Here is a 20,997-nt window from a genome sequence, read left to right as displayed (position 1 = left end):
CATCACACTACCACCACCACACTTCACTGTTAGTATGATAATCATATTGTTGTTGATGTTGTTGTTGAATTGGTTAAGTTTTTGTTAGAGAGCTCCTGTGTTCCTCAGGCTATGATGGCCGAGTGGTTAAAGCGTTGGACTTGATATCCAATGGAGTCTCCCCGTGCAGGTTTGAACCCTGCTCACAACGCTGCTCTGTGCTTGTATTAAAACATAAATAAATACACACGTGAGCAGGGGCGGCTCGTTCATTAGGGCGATCGTGCGACGCACCACCAAAGTGCGAAAGGGAAGAAATGTTTCTATCACATTCAACCAGTGTTAAACTAGCTGTGACTGTTCTGGAGTCTGTTTTGTCTCTGAATATCGCAGTCCAATCAGTGTGGAGTTGTGTTCCGTACAGTACCGGCCCTTTCGGGGCGATCAGGCTCTAACTGAAAATCGCCCCAGATCGCTCTCATAGACTCTCATGTTAAAGCTCTTTTTTTTCGTATTGAGGGCGCTCTAATGCATTTTGAATGACTTCCGGAAGGGCTCGCACTTACGTGCCTGCGTCACACATAATCGTTCCTTATTGGGAAACTAAACGTGGTGTTCCATATTTTTATCAATGGGAGATAAACGCTGCAGATTAGACTGAGACAGCGCGATTATGTATGAAACTGCTGCTACCGCGGGAATTAAAAGGGGTTCGGTTATTATTGTAAGTAGTGTTCACTTTTAGTCCTAGTAACGCCGTGTGTAGGGCGAAAGTAAAGTAACACAAGCAGGGCCAGCACTTTCCTCACTGCCCCCCTAAGCAATGCAGTCCAGAACCGGGGCTACATGTCTGTGTGAAGATGGATCATGTAAAAATGTTGTTTACACCATTGAGAAAAAATGTTACATGATGTTCTTTATGCATGTTGTTTTGCCTAAAATATGGTTTTGATTTATTATTATAAAGAATGAAAATAATAAATGTTAAACAGCCTAAATAAAACTGTGTATGACCCGTTATATTTTTTATAGCCTACGGTTAGGGTTGCACAGTTCTGAAAGTTTGCAACCCTAGTTGGAGCAGCTAGCACCTAAAATAAAATGCTATCTGATGAAGACTATTAAATTGTTAGTGTGAAGGCTTTACTTAAAATTATCATATTATTATTATTATTATTATTAGTTATTATTATTATTGTTATTATTGTTATTATCTCCACGTTCAAAGTTATTTGTGAGGGCAAACTGACAGATGACTTAAGATGTTAATTATTTAAGCATTAATTTACCCATTGAACGGGTCACCTTGGCCATCATCGCAACAATTGCCCCCCCTGAGAGATTTGTCAGGAGCCGCCACTGCACGTGAGTGATCAAACTCATTCTTCATGGAGTTTGCACTGTAAAAAATGTGGTGTTGAAATACTTAAAAAATTTAAGGCAATAGTTTGCATGGATCTTTTTGAGTTGAATTAACTTTCTGTTTTATTAAGTAAATGGAACCTATCTAAGCCACTTAAAATATACTTAAATACATTATCACAGTATAACTAAAATCACTACGTTGAGTCAACTTAAATATTTTTAAGTTGAATCTACTCAGGTTTTGTAATAAACACAACTAAATAAAGTCAAAATGAAGGACTACAAATTCAAGTTGTACCAACTCATTTTTTTAAGTTCTACAAACATAGAAAGATCCATGCAAACTATTGCCTTAATTTTTTTGCTTTTGTATTACTTAAAATATAAGCACACTTAACTACCACTCAAATAAATCAATTTCCAGTCATCAAATACAATATCTGCATTTATTAAAAGTGCAAACAATTAACAAGCAGCAAAAGGGCTTGCATACATATATATATATATATATATATATATAGTACAATCAAATAGTAATTGTAATTTTGTCCAACTTTAAATAGTGATTTGAGTGAACTAACAACCTAACTTAGCAAAGCAAGTTGCACAACTGCTTAAAAAGGTGAGGCAGCCGGTTGCCTTACATTTTCAAGTCAGATTAACCTTTAGATTTTTAAGGCTGACTAAACATTTTACTTTTAGTTTACTAAACTGTGTTTTTTTTAACTAAAAAAAAGCAGTTACTAAATGTTTTTTTTACAGGCAAAAGTTTTTTTACATATCTGAACTGGCAGTTGGTAGCTCAGTGGTTAAGGTACTGGTCTAGTTGCTGGTTCAAGCGCCACCACCACTAAGTTGCCACTGTTGGGGCCCTGAGCAAGGCCCTTAAACCTCAATTGCTTGTATTGTATTCAGCCACAATTGTAAGCCTATCTGAGTAAAAACATCTGCAAAATGACAAAAATGTAAATGAATATGTTACGCTCTTAACAAGTAGCTATGAAAGAAATTTAAGACAATTTAAGAAAATTTTATTAAAACGTTTATTTGACTTTAACAACAGACATTTATTTTAAGCCATAAACCTGTGCCACGCCAGCAAAAGTATAATTAGCATCAATAAACAAACTAGTTTTCTAGTATAGTAAGCAGAGTCAGGATACAAACACGGCAATGGCCAGGAGCGCCCTTGGTAATGACACAATCTGTAATGTTTCAGTAGTACTTCTGGACTGGGATTGCATTGCATATTAATCTGCAATAAAAAACACAAACAATTTTAAAATAATATACATTTAAACAATATGATGATTTAGCTTTCGTTTAATAATCAATTAAGACAAGCACAGTAAATCAGCTAAAGTTGAAGTATGTAAGCAAAATTCCAATAAATTAACAATAAGCATATTAATGTTTAAAAGTTTGCACCTATAGCTAACTATGAATACCATGAATAAGGCCCTACCTAATTCACAGTCGTGAAAATCACATCAAATGAGCCGCTTACTTACAATCATACCGCATCATAATTAAGTGTAACAGACTGTTTTGTAATGTGCTGTACCACAGACAAGTTTGGCTTATTAAGCTAACACAGTTAGCCCCAGGCCATTCAAACAAATGGGCATCATAACCCGCTAGCATGTCAGCTAACATCGCTCTCTGTGTACCAAAAATGGTTAAATTGTCACCGACAAGCCCAAATTTGCAAATAGATTACACTCGTACACCTTTATATAAATTAACAATTTGAAAAGAACTCGCACTCGTCTGCCATACAATATTTGAAATTTTGGTTGAGAAAATACGTGAAACTAAAATCCTAGTAATTCCACTCATTATTCAGTCAGTTTATTGTTTATGCATTTGTTACGTTTTAAACATAACTTGTATTATGTTGAATAGCTGAATACCTACCTCAGGGCAGGTCAGAGCAAAATCCAAAACTTCAGCGTCGTCCTCGTCCCTCAACTCAACTCGGAGAAGTGCGCATGCGCAGTCACAGAACGTAGAGCTTCTGATGCTCTTCTCTTCTTTGCTTTGTTCAGACAACTCAGATTTTTTAGTTGGCTCAACTCAAAATTGGTATGATGTTGTACTAAAGCAAAAATAATGCGTTGAAAAAGTTTACAATTTTAAGTTTGTCTAAAATAATGTCTTTTTAGGTTGCCCAAACTCAAAAATTTGAACAAATGTAACAAACTTATTTTTTTTTGTTGAACTGACTTATTATATTATGTTTAATTTACTAATGTGCTGAATCATTTTTTAGAGTGTAGAAAGTGGGACATTACCATTTTTAATATAAGAGCCAGTATTACTGGCTCACTTAGTTTGCCAGTGGTGCCATGTCTTTGCCAGATGTGTTTTGGGACATGTGGGCCATAAAAGCATTTCCTATATGTGGGCCACTTTTGGCTCATATGCTGTTTGCCGATGCCGGCAGTGAGCCGGCAGTGCCGTAACGTTGTCAGAAGTGGCCCACATCTGTATGCTATCTGGGACAAGGTCTGAATTTCACTTCTACTCTTTTCTGTTCTTTCCTCTCCTGTTTTCTTCTCCTCTCCAATCTTCTTTAATAATGATTTAGTGTTTTTATTATCTTATGATTTATGAATAGAATTTTAGGTTACATGAAGAACTATTTTGAATTATTACCCACCCAGTTCTTTACATCCACTTTCTGTTGTCACTCCAGCTCAAGCCTACATACAAATACATGGACCGTAAGTTTAGTCCCATTTAACAACCGTGGACACATTTGCTGACATAGAATTCCAAACCAAACTCTCATCACACAGAGGACTCGGATGGAATTTACAGTTTAACAAATACATTTATTCATCAATAAAGAAACACTTGTCTCCTGACCCCTCAGTTGGTCTTGTTCAATTGGTCACCTCCATGATAAGAAAACATCTGAACTACCACAATAGTATTTATTTATTTTTAAATGTCATTTTAAAACATGTCAGTGCAGTCTGTATTAGGATTTATATGAACTGGGTTTTATGCACTAGAAGATGGTGGGATAATTAAATGTAAATATGAGTATTTCTTTTAACAAAGGAGTTTAGCTACCACTAATTTGGTCTATAGATAAACACAAAGAACAAAGACTCATGATGATAGAACAATGCAACACTGTTCAGTCCACAGCCCTCCATTCACACTTTTCAAACACCATAAAGACCAGGGTAAAATTCTTCCACTTGAATGTAAAAGTTGTTCTGTGTTTATTAAAGTAGATTAAACTTCAATAAAGAATAAAAACAGATTCAGATCTGAGGTTGGTACATTACACCACATTACATTTGATGATTAATGATCATATTCATACCATCATGTACATTAGATAATTGAAGTAGAACAGTTCTAGTGGATATTAGAAGAAAAAGAAACAAAATCATAACTTCTGTGTGACCGTACTGGTGTCTATTTTAAATGCTGCTTCCAGTAAAACTTTATCTGCACTATAAGCAGCAGTATGAGTCATCCTTTTATGTGAATGTGCTGGTGTGGTGTAATTCCTTTCACTAAAGTTATTTTCAGACAGTGAATGGTGATATGACCTCTCTCCTGTGTAAATGCGCTGGTGTTGTTGGAGAACATAAAATACTTCCCACACTCTTAACAATGATGTAGTTTTTCTATGTGAATGCGCTGATGCCGTTTGAGATTCTTTTCATGAGCAAAACTCTTTCCACACTCTAAGCAGTGATACGGCTTTTCTCCAGTGTGAACACGCTGGTGTACTTTAAGGTCACTACTTTGAATAAAACTCTTTCCACACTCTGAGCAGTAATATGGTTTCTCTCCTGTGTGAATATGCTGGTGTACTTTAAGAGCATTACTGTAAGCAAAACTTTTTCCACACTCAGTGCAGTTATACGGTTTCTCTCCTGTGTGAATACGCTGGTGTTGTTGGAGTTTACTCTGTTGAGCAAAACTCTTCCCACACTCTGAGCAGTGATACGGCTTCTCTCCAGTGTGAATACGTTGGTGTATTTTAAGGGATTTACTTTCAGTAAAACTCTTCCCACACTGAGCAGTAATATGGTTTCTCTCCTGTGTGAATACGCTGGTGTTGTTGGAGTTTACTCTGTCGAGTAAAACCTTTTCCACACTCTGAGCAGTGATACGGCTTCTCTCCTGTGTGAATGTGCTGGTGTCTTTGGAGCGTACTCTGATGAGAAAAACTGTTTCCACACTCTGAGCAGTGATATGGCTTCTCTCCTGTGTGAATACGCTGGTGTTGTTGGAGATTACTCTGTGTAGTAAAACTCTTCCCACACTCTGAGCAGTGATGAAAGTTCTTCATGTTTGTGCTTTGATAAGACTGTAGAAACTGTTTCCTTGGAAAGCAACAGAAACAAAGAAACAAGTCGATTCATTAGAATTACTTTTACTACATTAATACCACAATAATATTAAACTCATCACCTACTAATAAAAACATTAAATTCACTTCACGTCTAAGTGAGAATCTGAATTTAAAGAACATCAGGATAAAATACTTATAAATACTGCAGATATTAATAATTAAATAACTATAAATAACTTGATATAAATAAAGATATAAGAGATCTGACTTTCTCAACATCAGTCCTGCACCAAGCAAATCTAATCCAGTTCATGACAGGACTAATAATTAGCTCACAAGTGTAAATCTTTGGTGTGCTGGGAGTAAAAAAGGCTTCATAAATCACCACAATTATGAGCATAAAACTATTTAAAACTGTCTGAATATATTAACCTGATAATATTAAATAACATAATAAAATAAAAAAAACAACAAATGCAACATAAATGTAAAAGAAACAAACAAGAAAACCCTTTACCTTCCTGTTAGAATCCTGGCAGCCACTTTAACAAAGCTGGTGTCTCCAGCAGGTCGTTTCTAATGAAGAACGTGCAGAAGATCCTTCTTACCAAGTGACTCAGCTACAAGTCTAGAGTTTAGTCCTTAAATAGAGCTGAGGACAAAGACCCAAGACCAGTTCAAAACTCTGCATTGGTCAATCATCAGCCAACCATTCACACCTTCTTGTGTGAAGTACTAGCTCATTATCTATGGAACGTGTGCAGATGAACTAGATGGAGCCACAAAGCATGATGGGTGAAGTCAAACTACACCTATTTATCTCAGCAGAGAAGTTATTTACATTTAATCCTAAACACAAACAAGGAATTGAAAGGCTATTCTGTAAAGTGAAATGACATGAACTTAGATAAAGCTTTTATGATAAGAATCTAAGTCATGTAAAATGCTGTATGTATATTTGTGTGAATTAGTTTCTACTGTATATGAGGAACAATAAGAAAACTATAAGAGGAAACACCCACCTATAGATTTATCTGTATTTATGGTGTAGAAATATTTACTGTGCACTTGTGTGTGAACTGTTTGATTTACTACTGCGGTCAAGCCTCCACTTCAAAATGCTCAGTCAAATCAGCCCCCACATTGTTTGTGAAGATGTGCGTATACTAAACATTACGGTAAAAGCGCCTGGCGGAACTATTTAGCATAGAATTTCAGGCTTTAAAATAAAAGGGTTGGAAATAATGGGACATTATGATTTTACTTTAAATTTAGAGTCAACTAAAATGTTATTAAATGCAATAATCTTGATTACATGAATTGTTATTGTTATTAAAAGTTCTCGTTTCCACAGAACAATTCAACTTTATAATGATAATACACCACTTGTAGTTTACACTCAGTTAACATAAAGTCATTCTGATGTATCATTTCTAAATACATTCTAGAAATGTGACACTATAAAAGACCTTTATTATAAAGTTTAAGGGTACCAAAAAACAGGGTTTAGATGTGCATGAAAATTTTAGCATAAACCATGTGATCAGTACCGTAAAACAGGGTTTAGATGTGCATTACGTTTTAAGCAAATTTTTGTGAGCATTTAAACACTGTTTTACGGTATGCTTAAAGTTTTAGTGGGCATCTAAACCTTAGTAATTTTATTTAATAGTAACATTTATTAGTAACACTTTAAATACTACAACCCCTGACAAAAATGATGGAATCACCACTCTTGGAGGATATTATTTAAATAGTTTAATTTTTTAGGAAAAAAAAAATGCCACAAAAGTCATTTTTAAAAATTTCAACTTTCTGGCATTAAGAAACAAATATAATTGTTGTGGTAGAGGAAAACTCTGTAATTTGCCGTTTAAAAACAAAACATCTGCAGCAGATTAAATGTGCTAATTATTCTTCAGTTTAACCTCAGAGAGCTGTTGCACAAAGCAGATTGACATGAATCATGGCTCCAACACAAGATATGTCAGTTGAAACAGAGCAGAGGATTATAAAACTCCTTTAAGAAGGTAAATCATCATGGAATGTCGTGAAAGATGTTGGTTGTTCCCAGTCAGCTGTGTCTAAAATCTGGACCGAGTACAAACGGCAAAAAAAACGTGGGGTAGCGTAGTCAGTAATGTAAATAATAATAATAAATACAAATAATTATCTTGCAATATAATACAGAAGCATCGTAGTGACAGTAGTGACGTTTATATTCTCAGTTGTTTGTAAATGTTTAGTGAGTATATTACAGCATTTAAGTTACAAATTTACCCTAATTTTGTAATTAAATCTCATATTGTACCAGATGTAACACTGTAACTACAGCTATGTGCATGTACTGTATTAAGTTCTTTATTGTTTTTATTGTTTGTATTATGTAGTTTTACTCCATTCTGATGCACACAGTGTATCACACAGCTAGAAAGCAAATAAAACCGACATAACTGTGTTCTGGAGGGTGATGCATGCTGATTTTGTGACCCACAAAGTGACCCCATCCCACCAGTAGATGATGTTAAGAAATATTTAAACATGATCATAAAATTTAAAAGTAGAGAAAATTAAGCAGAATGAGGAGGTTTAATGAAAGTAAATACAAGTTTGTGCTTTAGGAAGAGAAACCGGTGCGTCTCTTGTGTTATGAGGCCGTGTCTGTGGTAAAGGAGGACAATATTAATGTAGATGTACATTATAAATATACTGTATAAATTTGACAATTTGACACCAAACACAGAATTCAGCCTCCAAGAAAAACTGCAATCACAGCAGGATAAATTACAATCGAACCCTTCAGGGCCACCATACTGCTGATGTGGCCCTCGGTAAAAATGAGTTTGACACCCCTGCACTATAAGATGGGATAATTACACGTAAATGTGAGTATTTCTTTTTACAAAGGAGTCTATAGATCAACACAAAGAACAAAGTCTCCTGATGATAGAACAATGCAACACTGTTCAGTGGAAATCATCTAAAGACTTTTGGAGTGTAGACCTAACTCCATGAAGCACTGCTCTTTCAATTTTGCCTCTGCGAATGTTGCTTGCTGGACTAAACTGTGTCTCTGTTTTTAGACGGTGAATCGGTCCTCGACGGTGAACAGTTACTTTGATGCTTGTCCTCAGTGGGTTGGGCTTATTTTGCATTGTAAATAAATACCGAGCTTTGCAGGATGAAAATTTACAAATGGCCTGTACTCTCATGTAGGGGGCGTGTTTTTAAGACGTAGATGTTGATGTGTAAAATGAAGTGCACATGAAGGATTCTCCTTTTTAAACTGGTTATAAAGAATGTGGGTCCATGGCTGTCGTCATTTATTGATACTTCCTTTTGGTGCAATTCTCCTCCACTGTTTTCGAGCTATAAAAATTACAAATTTCTTTGGGGTAGTAGTTACATTTCTATATGTGCTGCTGGAGGTTTGTCTTTCTTTTCTAATCTGAGTAGTCCTCTTGCTTTATTTTCTCTCTCCTTTCTGAGATTTCATGCAAAACTAGCTCTTCAGAAAACACTTTTTTTTCCTCTGTCTCAAACAAATCCAAAATGTGCATCTCTCTGTTTGAGGTAAAATCTTCAGCTGGTTCTTGTAGGTCTTCAATGGATACTAAATTTTCTTCTGAAACCTTTTTTTCTGTCATTTTTTCTTCATCCGTCATTATTTCTTTTAACCAGCTTTGTTCCATGACCTTTCCTTTCACATTTCTTCGATTGTAGCGCCATGAAACATTCAACCAATCTTTGTTTTTCTGTCTGTCATTTCCAAAAATGTCCACACTCAATCTTGTCCAAATAGCAGAACTGTATGAGGTGTCTTGATTTAAAATATCAACTGACAGGAATCTTTCAGCAACAGATTCTACTCCTCCAGCTAGTGTCCATATGTCTGCTCTTGCAGCTCCTTTTCCTTTACGGGACTTTGGCATTGTTCTGATGTGACTATGACAGACAGATAAAAAGACGGACGACAGACAGACACAAACATTATTACATTAATAGTGACTTAGAGGTTAAAGTACAAAAGCATTTGCAGCAATCAGACAAATAGAAATACACTATTGCCAAAAGTATTCGCTCACCCATTCAAATCATTGAACTCGGATGTTCCAATCACTTCAATGCCCATAGGAGTATAAAACCAAGCACCTAGGCATGCAGACTGCTTCTACACACATTAGTGAAAGAATGGGTCACTTAAGAGCTCAGTAAATTCCAGCGTGGTACCGTGATGCCACCTGTACAACAAGTCCAGTCGTTAAATTTCCTCGCTACTAAATATTCCACAGTCGACTGTCGGTGCTGTTATAACAAAGTGGAAGCGATTGGAACGACAGCAACTCAACCTGATAGAACACCTTTGGGATGAATCAGAGCGGAGACTGCCAGTCAGGTCGTCTCATCCAGCATCAGTGTCTGACCTCACAAATGCGCTTCTGGAGGAATGGTCAACATTCCCATAAACACACTCCTAAACCTTGTAGAAAGCCTCTCAGAAGGAGTTGCAAAGGGTGGCGACATCATATTAAACCTTATGGATTAAGAATGGGAGTCACTCAAGTTCACATGTGTGTGCAGGCAGACGAGCGAATACTTTTGGCAATATAGTAGGGAACAAATTCATATCTAAAATACTATCTAGTGCACTATGTAGGAAACATAAATCCGTTATCTGATATACAATTTAGTGCACTATGTAGGGAACATAAATCCATTATCTGATATACAATTTAGTGCACTATGTAGGGAACATAATTCTATGATCTAGTATACTATCTAGTGCACTATATAAGGAACATGAATTCTTTTATAATATACAATCTAGCGCACTATGTATGTAACAAATATATTATCTAGTGCACTATGTAGGGAACATAATTAATTATGTAATACACTATCTAGTGCACTATGTAGGAAACATAATTAATTATGTAATACACTATCTAGTGCGCTATGTAAAGAACACAAATCATCATCTAGTTATACTTTCTAGTGCACTATGCAGTCAACATGAATGCGTTATCTAATACACTATCTAGTGCACTATGTAGGGAACCTAAATCCGTTAACTAATACGCTACCTAAAGCATTATGTAAGAAACATAAGTCTATTATCTAGTACACTATCTAGTGCACTAAGTAAGGAACATAAATCTATGATTGAATATACAATCTAGTGCACAATCTAGGGAACATAATTAATTATGTAATACACTATCTAGCGCACTATGTAGGGAACATAATTAATTATGTAATACACTATCTAGTGTACTATGTAAGGAACACAAAATCATCATCTAGTTATACTTTCTAGTGCACTATGTAGTCAATATGAATGCGTTATCTAATACACTATCTAGTGCACTAAGTAAGGAACATAAATTATTTTCCAATATACAATCTAGTGCACTGTGTAGGGAACATAAATCAATTGTCTAATATACTGTCTAGTGTACTATGTAGGGAACATAAATATATGATCAAATATACAATCTAGTGCACTATGTAGGGAACATAAATCAATTGTCTAATATACTGTGTAGTGCACTATGTAGGGAACTTAAATCTATGATCGAATATACAATCTAGTGCACTATGTAGGGAACATAATTATGTAATACACTATCTAGTGCACTGTGTAGGGAACATGAATTTGTTATCTAACACTATCTAGTGCACACTAGTGCATAGGTAACATAAATTCATATCTAAAATACTATTTAGTGCACTGTGTAGGGAACATAAACCAATTGTCTAATTCACTATCTAGTGCACTACGTAGGGAACATACATTCATATCTAAAATACTATCTAGTGCACTATGTATGGAACATAAATCCCGTTAACTAATACGCTACCTAAAGCATTATGTAAGAAACATAAATCTATTATCTAGTACACTATCTAGTGCACAAAGTAAGGAACAAATTCTTTTCTAGTATACAATCTAGTGCACTAAGTAGGGAACATAAATGTATTATCTTTCACACTATCTAGTGCACTATGTAGGGAACATTAATGTGTTTGTGACGTGAACAATTATCTCCTTGAAATGAGTTTTTGGAACTTGGGATGTCTGCAATTCAGATATAGAACTACCGTGTGTGTGTGTGTGTGTGTGTGTGTGTGTGTGTGTGTGTGTGTGTGTGTGTGTGTGTGTGTGTGTGTGTGTGTGTGTGTGTGTGTGTGTGTGTGTGTGTGTGTGTGTGTGTGTGTGTGTGTGTGTGTGTGTGTGTGTGTGTGTGTGTGTGTGTAACTTACCTGTACACACTGAGCAGGAGCACGCTGAGAAAGGAACTGAACTAAACTATTACACGCTATTAGCGCTCCAAACTACTCAGCTGTTCACCTAACACAGTCTCAGCATAACTGAAGTGCTCCTCCCGCCCAGCTCCGTTTCAATTGGTGCCGTTATGTCCCAAGACCCGCCTCCAGGCACACAATGGGAACTGCGGATTGGCGGTGGAGTAATCGTAGTGCTTTCTCATAGGCTCCATTCAGCAACTATAGTAAAGTTTGTTAGAGAGAACAAAAGAAAAGGGAAAGAAAAACATACACGCGGTACTTGCAGATAACAGTCGCATAAAACAAATGTTTGCACAAATTATATAAAACCAAAGTACAAAATAAACATTTCACTTATTTTAATAATCTCACAAATCACTTCTCAGTTTTAAAGGTTAAAGGCAGCAGCATCTTTTAGATCAGAACAGCTATTAACATTAAATATCACTAAAGAGGAAATCCTGAAGACAGCAATGTAAACCTTTCATTTAAATACAAGCTGCAGTAAAGTTACATAGTTGATCCATGGTAAAAAAAGAACCTCACAGCCCAGCACAATGGTTAAACTGCACAACCCAACAAGTTAAAATAACCCATCATGTGTTCTGTCCAATATTTACCCAGTGCTGGGTTGCCAAATAACACATTTTCACCTGCATTTGACATTTTCTCTTCTGTATACCAAAAACAGTCGCCAGTGAAGGTCTACAACACGTTACAAAAACACTTGGGACAGAAGAGCCATAAACACTCTCTAATTTTTATATATTATACAAATAAAGTAATAATAATAAAGTCACAAATTTGTACCCAAGCAACAAGCTGTAATTTATTTCTAGCACCACTATGTGGCGACGATGTCTGTACAACATTTTAAACTTCACTTTACAAGTCAGTTGAATGTGTTTTACTGTTTCATTGTGTAGCTGTGATGAAGAAAAAGCCGCTGGGTCAGTGTGTAACAGGAGGTTTGGAGTGAAGGTGGGTGTGTGTGGATAAAAGCTTCCAGCACCTGGTATTCCCATCCAAGTACTAATGTTAGAATAATAAAATTGGACACCCCATCAATTAGCAATGTGAAAGTTATAGCATAATAAAACAGAGTTACGATTATGTTGGTGCAAGGTCGGTGTGAGTAGCTACTGGAAGGGAGTGAACGGATGATTGGTGGCACACAGTCCCATAGAAGAACTCCCTGAACACCTTGTACAGATAAGGCCGGTTCAGAGCCTCGGACAAGGTCAATGACACCGATAAAGTAACATCTGAAAGAAATAACTAGGACTGGTTTGAACAGACCATGGGAACAAAGAACCCAGAAGGTGTGGGCAAAATTATAAAAGCACGCTGAACCCTGCGCTCAAGGTCTGTATCTCTCTGACTTGCATGGATTGTTCTCTGAAAGCAGAAGTGCAGATACCAGCTGGTGAGGCCTGAGGAGAACCAACCCTTTTCTAAATAAACTTTGTTAGACTTGAGAACTTGGCTAGTTGATCATTTGTCACCCAAAACTCGATTTATCGATTACTAACCAGGCCCGACCCTGCTTAGCTTCTGAGATCAGGTGTTCTCAGGGGTGTGTGGCCGTAAGCGAGAAAGGCTGTAAACAAGCTGCTTCTTATAGACGACTGTCGTTCAGCCATTCTAAATAAATAAATAAATTATTAAAAGCTTAAAATTGTTTAGGTTAGCTCGTCAAATTTTAGACATTATTTATGTAAACAACAACAAACTGATAAACTGATATGATGAAGTAAAAGCTCTGAACCTTTTCTGTATTTTGGCGCCGCTGTTCCTCATGTTTCATGTTTACAGTTTCTCCATTTTACACTAATTACTAAACTTGTGTTTTTACTTTCCTGGTTGTTTCTGTGGTATTTGTGTGATTAGCTGATAGTCATGCACTGAGGATACAGTGGGTCACTGCCAGTGTTGCCAACTCCTCAGTAAAGAAAGTAGCTATTCGCTGTCCTAAAAGTCGCTAAAAGTTGCTAAATGAAGTTATCGCCTAATTTGCATAAGGGTTAGCACATGTCGATAGATCTATATATTATTATAAACTATAGGTAGCACATCTCAATAGATCCATTGATCTGTATCTCAGACATATAGTAAACATGTAGTATGTTACATGTATCTCAGGCATGTAGTAAATAATATTCTAACCCTCTATGAGGAATATCTTCTAAGGTTTTTCCTCCGTAATTTATCATACCCTGTTGGAAAAGATCCCAGTGAGAAAACTATAGATCACACAGATCTTATCTATAGCTACAGAAACATGGAATAAGGAACAAATCATTAGAACTGAACTGACAAGGGAAAAGCAACAACATTGTTTTACGTATACAAACAGCTAAGTACAAGCTAACGTAATAAATGCTCAACATATTCACTCAGTAATGAACTTTATTAGACACGACCTTTACTGTACCAGCTGAACTGATAAGAAAGCACAAAATTGAAAAATAACTGAATACATTTTGTGTTGTCGTAATGTTAAGGTCGCAGATGGTTATTTAAAAATGACTGGCTTTGCTAGATGTATCACTGAACGCATGTATAAACGTGGTTAAATAAAACGTTAACACATAGCATTAGATAAACAACTGTTATTCAACTGTATGCAATCACGTACAGCTAATCTGAGCACCTTGCATAGCATTACATATACTTAACCTTTACACTTTTAAAGGAATTAAAACTAAAACCACACATTACTAACCACTAGCAGAAATAAATTAGGTAAAGGTAGCACAAAATTATAGACGTTCCACTCAACGAGTCAAAAACAGATGTGCACATGCTCGGTAGGACAGATTGATGGTATTGAGTAAAATAAATCAACAGAACAACAGCATCACCCGCCGCTCGGTGAGGACAGTAACTGCAGAACGATATGTGCTTTCACGTCTGAGTCTCTAAAAGTCTCCAATAACACCAGAAAAAGTCTTTTATTAGCCTGACTTAAACGTTAGCAAGTCATGTGACCCATGTGTACCGTCCAATGAAACAGCTGTGCACTTGTCTCTGTGGCGCAATTGGTTAGCGCGTTCGGCTGTTAACTGAAAGGTTGGTGGTTTGAGCCCACCCAGGGACGAGTGTCTATTATTGCACAACCTGCCTGTTGATCAAACGGATATGAGACACAACAACGATGTGTAGCTCCACAGAATAGTGGAAATAAGTAACTGAAAACATCCAGTAAACAACAGTCCTACAAGCACAAAAAACCACCTGTAAGTCACCGGGGACTGACTGTACAAAGTGGAAGCATGTCCACTTGGTTTCCGTAAATGAAGAAATTCACCCAACGTGGGGCTCGAACCCACTACCCTGAGATTAAGAGTCTCATGCTCTACCGACTGAGCTAGCCAGGCTTAAGCAACATGTTAGAACAGACAGCTCATCGGTCAGATAATCAGAGCGATGTAGGTTTAATTCACTAACATCATGACCAGGGGGTATTCCAGAAAGCGGGTTAAGTGATTAAACCAGGTAGGTTAACTCTTACTAACCTGAGTAATTTGATCTCTAAAAGTAAGAATATCACCCTGTTCTTCTGCCATCTTTAATTCTGGCTTCATTTCACCTAATGAACGTGGCATGACCTTTATAAATGCTTACAATCAATTTTGTCAATGGCAAAAATTAATAAATAAAAAGAGAACTTCTGTGTAATTTAGTGAATTCTTGCACTGCACATGGCAGAAGACAGAAATGTAGAGCGTGTAGAATACAAGTATTAGGAAAGTATGAGGTTACAGCATCAGCTTTTATTTATTCTTAAAAGAAGAAGACATGAACCTCAGTCATCTCACACGAAGATCTGTTCTGCTCAACAACAGTAAAGCTCTCCATCGTTTCTGTGGGGCAGGTCCATAACTGAAGGGCTGTCAGTGTAGAATCGGGTATGTGGGTATATGACCTGCACTCAGTTATTGGCTGGTTAGCTCAGTTGGTTAGAGCGTGGTGCTAATAATACCAAGGTCGTGGGTTTGATCCCCGTGCAGGCCACACTTGCTTTTGGACTTAAACTAACAAACAAGTGAGTCTTCTCTAACTAGCAGGTCTCTGACAAGTGTGAGATCTTTTTAATGCCCTACTCATTGAAGTCAGAAACATGCCGTTATTTCAATTTGCCAAACTTAATGACCCTTCTATAAATGGTTTAATGTGCACACTGCTGCTACTGGCTTGTTTTTCTTTTCTACAATGTAAGTTCATACCTTCAGGTTCATGTTATTTGAGGTCTGTGTTTTGTTCATTCATATGAATGCTGTGTACTTTGTTCAGTGGAAGTAGTTTTATAGCTTTATAAAAACATTTTACTTACTATTTCCATTCTTGCAGGAGTGTGGGTTTACCTTCCACTTCAATAGGGAGGCGTGTCCAGCCCTGCTACACAAACTGTCATTTCTGTTCCTGTTAAAAACTTTAGCTTAGTTAAAGCAAATAAAGACACATTTAAAATGTTAATTTTTTATTACAGGTTTAAAGTTGCATAAAACAAATGTACAAATAATATAAAACCAACGTACAAAATAAACATTTCACTTATTTTAATTTATTTTTATTTCTAGCACCACTAGATGATGACGATGTCTGTACAACATTTTGAACTTCACTTTAAAAGTCAGTAGAATGTGTTTCACTGTAGTAAGAATGAAAGTATGAGCTGATCTTTGTCTCATTGTGTAGCTTTGATGAAGAAAAAGCCGCTGGGTCAGTGTGTAACAGGAGGTTTGGAGTGAAGGTGGGTGTGTGTGGATAAAAGCTTCCAGCACCTGGTATTCCCAGGCGGTCTCCCATCCAAGAACTAACCAGGCCCAACCCTGCTTAGCTTCCGAGATCGGACGTTCATTTGTATCATCTGTATTCAACCTTTTCTTCGCCCGCAGCACTGTGATTAACAGAGTGATAGTGGGGCCTAGTAGCGGTATTGGTTGCTCTTATTACATTTAATAGTAACACTTTAAATACTAAAAGCTCTGAATTTCACTTCTACTCTTTTCTGTTCTTTCCTCTTATGTTTTCTTCTCCTCTCCGAACTTCTTTATTAATGATTTAGTCTTTTTATTCTGTTATGATTTATGAATAGAATTTCAGGTTACATGAAGAACTATTTAGAATTATTACCCACCCAGTCCTTTACATCCACTTTCTATTGTCACTCCAGCTCAAGCCTACATACAAATACATGGACCGTGAGTTTAGTCCCATTTAACAACCGTGGACACATTTGCTGACATCAGATTCAAAACCAAACTCTCATCACACAGAGGACTCGGATGGAATTTACAGTTTAACAAGTACATTTATTCATCAATAAAGAAACACTTGTCTCCTGACCCCTCAATTGGTCTTGGTCAATTGGTCACCTCCATGATAAGGAAACACCTGAACTACCACAATAGTATTTATTTATTTTTAAATGTAATTGTAAAACATGTCAGTGCAGTCTGTATTAGGATTTATATGAACTGGGTTTTATGCACTAGAAGATGGTGGGATAATTAAATGTAAATATGAGTATTTCTTTTAACAAAGGAGTTTAGCTACCACTAATTTGGTCTATAGATAAACACAAAGAACAAAGACTCATGATGATAGAACAATGCAACACTGTTCAGTCCACAGCCCTCCATTCACACCTTCTCATGTACATTCTGGTTGAGGACGGTTCATTATTTGCTAAGTGGAAATCGTCTAAAGACTAGAATTTTGGAGTGTAGACCTAGAAGTGTTAAAGTAAGAGGCTATTCATTTATGAAAACTTAACAATTATACTATGAAGAATTTATGCAAACACCATAAAGACCAGGGTAAAATCCACTTGAAAGTAAAAGTTGTTCTGTGTTTATTAAAGTAGATTAAACTTCAATAAAGAATAAAAACAGATTCAGATCTGAGGTTGGTACATTACACCACATTACATTTGATGATTAATGATCATATTCATACCATCATGTACATTTGATAATTGAAGTAGAACAGTTCTAGTGGATATTAGAAGAAAAAGAAACAAAATCATAACTTCTGTGTGACCGTACTGGTGTCTATTTTAAATGCTGCTTCCAGTAAAACTTCATCTGCACTATAAGCAGCAGTATGAGTCATCCTTTTATGTGAATGTGCTGGTGTGGTGTACTTAAAGAATATTCCTTTCACTAAAGTTCTTTTCAGACAGTGAATACTGATACGACCTCTCTCCTGTGTGAATGCGCTGGTGTTGTTGGAGAACATAAAATACTTCCCACACTCTTAACAGTGATGTAGTTTTTCTATGTGAATACGCTGATGCCGTTTGAGATTCTTTTCATGAGCAAAACTCTTTCCACACTCTAAGCAGTGATACGGCTTTTCTCCAGTGTGAACACGCTGGTGTACTTTAAGGTCACTACTTTGAATAAAACTCTTTCCACACTCTGAGCAGTAATATGGTTTCTCTCCTGTGTGAATACGCTGGTGTACTTTAAGAGCATTACTGTAAGCAAAACTTTTTCCACACTCAGTGCAGTTATACGGTTTCTCTCCTGTGTGAATACGCTGGTGTTGTTGGAGTTTACTCTGTTGAGCAAAACTCTTCCCACACTCTGAGCAGTGATACGGCTTCTCTCCAGTGTGAATACGTCGGTGTATTTTAAGGGATTTACTTTCAGTAAAACTCTTCCCACACTCTGAGCAGTAATATGGTTTCTCTCCTGTGTGAATACGCTGGTGTACTTTAAGAGCATTACTGTTAGCAAAACTCTTCCCACACTCCAAGCAGTGATACGGTTTCTCTCCTGTGTGAATACGCTGGTGTTGTTGGAGTTTACTCTGTCGAGTAAAACCTTTTCCACACTCTGAGCAGTGATACGGCTTCTCTCCTGTGTGAACACGCTGGTGTACTTTAAGGTCACTACTTTGAGTAAAACTCTTTTCACACTCTGAACACTGATATGGCTTCTCTCCTGTGTGAATGTGCTGGTGTCTTCGGAGCGTACTCTGATGAGAAAAACTGTTTCCACACTCTGAGCAGTGATATGGCTTCTCTCCTGTATGAATGCGCTGGTGTTGTTTGAGATGACTCTGCATTGTAAAACTCTTCCCACACTCTGAGCAGTGATATGGCTTCTCTCCTGTGTGAATACGCCGGTGTTGTTGGAGATGACTCTGTGTAGTAAAACTCTTCCCACACTCTGAGCAGTGATATGGCTTCTCTCCTGTGTGAATGCGCTGGTGTCGTTGGAGATGACTCGGCGCAGTAAAGCTCTTCCCACACTCTGAGCAGTGATGAAAGTTCTTCATGTTTATGCTTTAATAAGACTGTAGAAACTGTTTCCTTGGAAAGCAACAGAAACAAAGAAACAAGTCAATTCATTAGAATTACTTTTACTACATTAATACCACAATAATATTAAACTCATCACCTAGTAATAAAAACATTAAATTCACTTCACGTCTAAGTGAGAATCTGAATTTAAAGAACATCAGGATAAAATACTTATAAATACTGCAGATAATAATAATTAAATAACTATAAATAACTTGATATAAATAAAGATATAAGAGATCTGACTTTCTCAACATCAGTCCTGCACCAAGCAAATCTAATCCAGTTCATGACAGGACTAATAATTAGCTCACAAGTGTAAATCTTTGGTGTGCTGGGAGTAAAAAAGGCTTCATAAATCACCACAATTATGAGCATAAAGCTATTTTAAACAGTCTGAATATATTAACCTGATAATATTAAATAACATAATAAAATATAAAGAACAACAAATGCAACATAAATGTAAAAGAAACAAACAAGAAAACCCTTTACCTTCCTGTTAGAATCCTGGCAGCCACTTTAGCAAAGCTGGTGTCTCCAGCAGGTCGTTTCTAATGAAGAACGTGCAGAAGATCCTTCTTACCAAGTGACTCAGCTACAAGTCTAGAGTTTAGTCCTTAAATAGAGCTGAGGACAAAGACCCAAGACCAGTTCAAAACTCTGCATTGGTCAATCATCAGCCAACCATTCACACCTTCTTGTGTGAAGTACTAGCTCATTATCTATGGAACGTGTGCAAATGAAGTAGATGGAGCCACAAAGCATGATGGGTGAAGTCAAACTACACCTATTTATCTCAGCAGAGAAGTTATTTACATTTAATCCTAAACACAAACAAGGAATTGAAAGGCTATTCTGTAAAGTGAAATGACATGAACTTAGATAAAGCTTTTATGATAAGAATCTAAGTCATGTAAAATGCTGTATGTATATTTGTGTGAATTAGTTTCTACTGTATATGAGGAACAATAAGAAAACTAGAAGAGGAAACACCCACCTATAGATTTATCTGTATTTATGGTGTAGAAATATGTGAACTGTTGGATTTACTGAAGCACTTTCTACATTCTGAGCAGTGATACGAGCTCACTGAGGAAACATAAAGATTAATAAAGGGAAGGAAACAAAACCTGAAAATAAGAGCTTTACCTTCCGTTTGAATCCTGTTCAAACTGCCGAGAATGAGAGCAGTTCATAACTACAGGAACACAGACTGTACTTGTACTCGGTCTGTTTACCTCCAGCAGCAACTGGAACCAACGCCAAACAATTTAACTCTACACAGGGATGCCAAGTCTAGCACAAATATTCACCTCTAAGTCTGTCTAAACCCGTCCTTCACATGCTAAAACTAGCAGACCTTGTTCATAGGTATGTGAGCGCAAATACTCATTAAAAACATTTTGTACAGTTTGCAATGAAAGCTTTTAGACAGCCATGACACATTTTGAAAGAAGCCCAATTTGGCGGGAAAATCACGAGAGTTGCCAGGTTCAGCCTAATGTCTGGTCTAAAATCAACCCTGAAGCTGAAACTAGCCCAGAATCCAGGGTGTCACAGATATTGGTGAAATGGCAAATGATCGATCAGTACTACTAGTGAATCTTTTATTAATAATAATAATATACTTTCATTTTACATTCCGATTGATACTTTTTTGTGATGTATTTCTTTACATTGGTATTACAGCTAGTAATATTTTATTAACTATCATTAAACT

At 36.6% G+C, this 20,997-nt stretch overlaps 1 protein-coding gene, 1 long non-coding RNA gene and 1 other non-coding gene across 3 annotated transcripts; 1 reads left to right on the top strand and 2 right to left on the bottom strand.

Annotated features, from left to right (window-relative positions):
- Positions 1–108: 108 nt before the first annotated feature.
- On the top strand, positions 109–190 carry trnas-uga (transfer RNA serine (anticodon UGA)). Its single transcript has one exon. It is a non-coding gene; the product is annotated as a tRNA-Ser (tRNA).
- A 5,094-nt stretch (positions 191–5,284) lies between these two features.
- LOC134326420 (zinc finger protein 658B-like) lies at positions 5,285–19,823 on the bottom strand. The gene is made up of 3 exons (XM_063008579.1): positions 19,770–19,823; positions 18,315–19,283; positions 5,285–5,672 (listed from the first exon to the last, which is right to left on the bottom strand). Exons 2-3 carry the CDS (start codon positions 19,247–19,249, stop codon positions 5,369–5,371), a joined length of 1,239 nt encoding a protein of 412 aa, XP_062864649.1. The 5' UTR covers positions 19,250–19,283; positions 19,770–19,823; the 3' UTR covers positions 5,285–5,368.
- Positions 8,239–12,188, bottom strand: LOC134326422 (uncharacterized). The gene is made up of 2 exons (XR_010014505.1): positions 11,933–12,188; positions 8,239–9,613 (listed from the first exon to the last, which is right to left on the bottom strand). It is a non-coding gene; the product is annotated as an uncharacterized LOC134326422 (long non-coding RNA).
- Positions 19,824–20,997: the final 1,174 nt, after the last annotated feature.

Source organism: Trichomycterus rosablanca, chromosome 14, assembly GCF_030014385.1.
Source record: "Trichomycterus rosablanca isolate fTriRos1 chromosome 14, fTriRos1.hap1, whole genome shotgun sequence".
In the NCBI taxonomy this organism is placed as follows: domain Eukaryota; kingdom Metazoa; phylum Chordata; class Actinopteri; order Siluriformes; family Trichomycteridae; genus Trichomycterus; species Trichomycterus rosablanca.
Note: the sequence above shows the minus strand (reverse complement) of the source record. Positions and strands in the feature narration are given on the sequence as shown.

What these genes read in the sequence shown, in the direction of transcription:
- LOC134326420 (XM_063008579.1), bottom strand. Translation starts at nt 19,249, where the DNA reads ATGAAGAACTTTCATCACTGCTCAGAGTGTGGGAAGAGCTTTACTGCG. An exon ending in GTTCACACTGGAGAAAAGCC is followed by an intron (nt 5,673 to 18,314) that starts GTATCACTGCTT and finishes GTCTTATCAAAG; the next exon opens with CACAAACATGAAGAACTTTC.